The sequence below is a fragment of the Podarcis melisellensis genome (assembly GCF_964234715.1).
Source record: "Podarcis melisellensis genome assembly, chromosome: 11".
In the NCBI taxonomy this organism is placed as follows: domain Eukaryota; kingdom Metazoa; phylum Chordata; class Lepidosauria; order Squamata; family Lacertidae; genus Podarcis; species Podarcis melisellensis.
This window is the reverse complement of record NC_138543.1, coordinates 49,018,459-49,023,271: the sequence shown is the minus strand read 5'-3', so window position 1 is coordinate 49,023,271 and position 4,813 is coordinate 49,018,459. Positions and strand designations below refer to the sequence as shown.

Genomic DNA, 4,813 nt, shown 5'->3' with positions numbered 1-4,813 from the left:
TTGTCCAATCAGTGCATGACACCGACACTCTCTTTACCTCTGTGCCTTCCTGCAACAATTTATTCCATCTGACTGTCCAGACTTTTCCTCTTTTCCCTGCCTCACAGAATCCCCTTCTCTTGGTTTGTCCTCCTGCCCCCTGACTCCTTTGGACTTCTGCCTGTTCCTGACAGATGGGGAGAACTGTGTATGCCACTCCTGAGTTACTTGATGGAAAGGGGGAACATAAACATAGCAAATAAAGTAACAGTTGCACTCTCACAAAAGTCGCTGAACACTATATGAATATACAAATATGTATTTGAAGTATAGTTTAATAAAAATATTTCGGACCAGTGAAAACACTTCTTTCACTTCAGTCAAAAGCATTAAAAATTAAGGCCTGTCAAATATGTACATTATCTTTAAGCAAATAAAAATATTTACAATATATGGTTTGGATACAAGTGTATGGCATACCTATCTCAACCAGCACGTTAAAATTAATAGTGCACCCAGATTAGGAGCTTGAAACGTGTGGCTCGCCACCTCCTCATCTTTGGATGGAGAGAAATCAGTCTAGGAAACTACCGTACTTAAAAGAAAAAGTTGTAAACCTTTGCACATTAAATAACGATAATAATGAAGAAATGTATGAATTCCATGCTCCTAAAGGATGATTTTAGACTGCATGGTTTGCAAAAAAAAAAAAAAGTGGAACTATATAGTGAATATTTAACAAGACACATTGGTGTATGCTGAAATTTTTGAAATGTAAACCATTTATATGTCCCAACACAAAAACCCTCTGAACTGTACACTAAAAATCTCAAACATTTTTTTTTACTATTAAAACATAGTGAAAAGGAGTCATCCTTGATGTGCTCAATTCTCTTGTTCCAGTTTGTGCTTTGAACCATCACCCAGTGAACAACATTTTATTCAGTTTAGTCTGTTTCACCCACGACTTGTAACATGGGTCTCACTTAAGCGTGCACATTATCATGTATGAAGAACCCATGCACGCCTGGTTTTAACCACATATACATGTGTAGTAAAATAGACAACGCATGTGCCTTTTAAGTACAATGGTGTCCACATGTTCTGCATCAGGTGTGGGGAACTACAATTCCCATCACACCCAGCAAAAATCAATGGCTAGGGATGATGGGAGTTGTAGTTCAGCAACATCTGGAGGGCCAAAAGTTCCTCACACCGGTTCTACATGGAAACAATTCCCGTAATGTGAGAATCATTGACGTCTACCTTGCATAAAGGTTAAGCAGGTAGAAAATCAAGGAAGTATGCCAATAATACACCCTTCACTGGTTTGATATCTCTTCCCTTTTTTCGAAAAACAAGATACAAAGAACACAGAGACTTTTAAAAAGAGGAAAGGCAGTGGTATAAAACAATATACCAGCAAAGAGATTCAATTCACCAAGTCCTGCTGGTGAACAATTGGTGGTCATTTCAGTAGAGTATCCCCCAAGAAAGCCCCGATTGAGTGAATGTTGCAAACTAGCTATGCCTCTTGGACAAGACCTAGAACAGAGATAGGGAACTTGTACTTCCCAGATGCCGATGAACTACAACTCCCATCACCCCTGACTATTGGCCATTGTGGCTGCAGCTGATGGGAATTGGAGTCTCAACAACATGCACACAGCCACAGACTCCCTATCCCCAATGCCAGATTAAGAGGCTAACCTGATTAAGATGCTTTGCATATACTGACGTTTCCCCACCCAAATCCCTGAAAATTATTAAAAGCCTGCTGCCTTGGACCACAATACCCCATGGATCGGTGAATAATGGTTCCGAATGCTTGCAAAGTAAAACTGCACCTCTCTTGTCTTAAAAGAAAAAGAGGACATCTTTGGTTAGCTAAAAATAATAATCATAGGTGAGTTAGTGGAATGAAGTGGCAAACAGAACCATTTTGCTTCTCAGCTAAGTCCATCTTTGGTGTTGAGGCACAAAACATCAGTTGAAACTGTATTTCATGATTGCATTAAAAAAAATATGAAGTTCTAGGTATCATTTTAAAAGAACAACCGTTGCAATTGTTCGTCTTTAAGCCCATAGATTTATATCCTTCAATTTCACATGAAACAAAATATACAAGGATCAAGATCTGAAAACACTGCTCAGTTCTTCAGTTCAGTTATCTCAAACGAAGTAGCTTGAGGAGGAAATCAAGCTGTCTTCATAATCTTGAATTTTTTTCCCCAAAAAAGAAAAAAGAATCCTGAGTTTTTCATAAAAAAATAAAAACTTTGTGCAATTGTTTTTCAAAGGGTGGGGGGGGAACCACTTCCTGTAGGACACAGAAAATCATCAGCTGGCTTCTTCAGCTTGCCTGACTTCTGCTAAATTGTTGCCAAGGACCGCGGTTAACGAAGCTCTCCTTTTACGAATGATCCGCCCGGAAGCTATGAGGTCAGCGTAACCCCGCTGGTGGGAGAAGGCATAAGCAGAACGGCGGCCAGAGATCCCGCGGCGGAAGACGCTTTGCCTTCGCTTCCATTTTTCCTCTTCGGCCTTGAACTTCTTGCGATTCTTCTGGACCTTTTAAAGGAGAAAGTTGCACAAAAGGTTAACGAGGAAGCAGGGAAACGGACTCACTTGCTACGGATAGAAGGTTAAGTTAAATCCTGTGGACTCCTGGAAGATGCTGGGAACCCTAAGATGCTACTTTGCATTGAGATGGACCAGTGGGCTCGTTGAGCTCAGCTCTGCTTGCCCTGTTAACGCCCTCTACATTTCTCATACGTACCTTCTCGCTTTCCGAAGGCCAAATGGTCATGCTCAAGAAACGGAGAGCGACCACCGGCAGCAAGCAAAGTGCAACGGATAGGATTATTGTCAACCAGAGATACGGTTGCCGGAGAGCGTTTGGAGCAGTGCCTGTAGGAGGACAAAGAGAGGAAATGAATAATGTACACATAGCTATGGCTGTGGTGCTCCCCTTCATGCTAATAGTATCAAACAGAAAGCAAAAATGCTTGCAATGTTATTACCATAAGAATTAAAAAAGCTAAAGGACCTCTGACCATTAGGTCCAGTCGTGACCGACTCTGGGGTTGCGGCGCTCATCTCGCTTTATTGGCCAAGGGAGCCGGCGTACAGCTTCTGGGTCAAGTGGCCAGCATGACTAAGCCGCTTCTGGCGAACCAGAGCAGCGCACGGAAACGCCGTTTACCTTCCTGCTGGAGTGGTACCTATTTATCTACTTGTACTTTGACGTGCTTTCGAACTTCTAGGTTGGCAGGAGCAGGGACTGAGCAACGGGAGCTCACCCCGTCGCGGGGATTCAAACCACCGACCTTCTGATCGGCAAGTCCTAGGCTCTGTGGTTTAACCCACAGTGCCACAACGTAATAATTACTGGCTTTTTAAAAAAAGGCTTTGGTGATGGGTTTATGTTTTTAGAAGTAACTTGCAGAGCATTTATCACATGGCCTCTAGGGGCCCAAATACTATGGCTCTTTGCTGCAGCCTCCACCAACCTGGCACTCTCCAGACGCATTGGACTACAAATCCCAACAGCTCCAGGCAGCACAGGGCTGATGGGAGTTGTAGTCCAAAGCATCAGGAGGGCACCAGGTTGGTAAGGCTGAAGTGGTGTGTGTGTATATATATATATAATATATGAAGCTGCCTTGCATCAAGCAAAACCATTGGTCTACCTCAAAGTTTCCCTAACTTGGGTCTCCAGCTGTTTTTGGACTGCAACTCCCATGATCCCTAGCTAGCAGGAACAGTGGTCAGGGATGATGGGAACTGTAGTCCAAAAGCAGTTGGAGACCCAACTTGGTCGACCTTGTCCAACATTATCTAGTCTAACTTGCAGCAGCACTTTTAAGTCTCCAGCAGGTGTACCTACCAGCTCTGCTATTTGAGATCCTTTGAGATACCAGAGATTTAACCTGGGGTCTTCTGCAATGTGTGCCCTTCTACTGAGCTCTGCGGTCCCCAGCCCCCGCTCCATCTCTAAAGCCACTTTGAGGATGACTGCTTTTGTGGAAAGGTGGCAGCGGAAAAGGCAGGGAGGGAGGGGGTTATTGGTTTGTTTTCGTTCTTGCTTTTATTCTGTATTTTGTGTTTTTTATCTTCTGCTTTTATGTTGTGAAGCGCCCTGTGATCTACAGGTTAAGGGCAGTATACAAATTTAAATAGAAATAAGATGGTGATGTTTTTATGATGATTTATATGAATGCAAACAATAAATGTGATTAGAAACCAGATACAGATACAGAAATTTGATGTCCCAATACGAACTCAAATTTGAAGATTAGTAGTTATTAGCAACAGCCCCATTAAAAATTGCTAACCAACCATGGCCTCAAATATGCCTGTGATACGATGTCAGTTTTCTGGACTTCAACAGCTTCAGCCGTACATAAAATTCAATGAAATTGAATAAAATGGAGCCCTCTCCTTACCAGGCCCAAGCTTTAATTAAACACTTGTTTCTCTTTTGCCAAATGGTGTTGAACTTCAACTCCAATCAGCTCCAGCCAGCATGACTGGGGATGATGGGATTTTTAGTCCCAACGACATCATGGAGGGCACACCAGGATAGTGTAGACTCTTTGGGGTGCGTCACATGGCATTTGTAGTCACTAATGTGGCTACAGCTATGGTGACTTAGTTAAGTACTGACCTGTAAACTGAAAAGCAGCAGGAAAAAGGACATGGATCCCAGCACTGTGTAGATCAAACATAATTCCGAAGTAAAGTGCAATACTCCCAAATATTGAGAAAGCGTTCACAAATGTCCAGTAAGATGTATCCAGGCCCATCTAGAAGCAAACAGACAGACAGAAGT

The 4,813-nt window shown here is 42.7% G+C and overlaps 1 protein-coding gene across 1 annotated transcript; it reads right to left on the bottom strand.

The window, feature by feature from the left end:
* Nucleotides 1-578: 578 nt before the first annotated feature.
* LOC309380183 (phospholipid-transporting ATPase IC-like) lies at nucleotides 579-4,813 on the bottom strand. Its single transcript, XM_081930065.1, has 3 exons — nucleotides 4,649-4,813; nucleotides 2,759-2,889; nucleotides 579-2,550 (listed from the first exon to the last, which is right to left on the bottom strand). Exons 1-3 carry the CDS (start codon nucleotides 4,785-4,787, stop codon nucleotides 2,320-2,322), a joined length of 501 nt encoding a protein of 166 aa, XP_081786191.1. The 5' UTR covers nucleotides 4,788-4,813; the 3' UTR covers nucleotides 579-2,319.

Bases quoted from the DNA above. Each gene is read 5' to 3' on its own strand.
- LOC309380183 (XM_081930065.1), bottom strand. From the start codon at position 4,787: ATGGGCCTGGATACATCTTACTGGACATTTGTGAACGCTTTCTCAATA. The intron at 2,890-4,648 runs GTCAGTACTTAA...GTCCTCCTACAG, and splicing joins TGCTGCTTTTCAGTTTACAG to GCACTGCTCCAAACGCTCTC. The intron at 2,551-2,758 runs GTACGTATGAGA...CTCCTTTAAAAG, and splicing joins GGCCTTCGGAAAGCGAGAAG to GTCCAGAAGAATCGCAAGAA.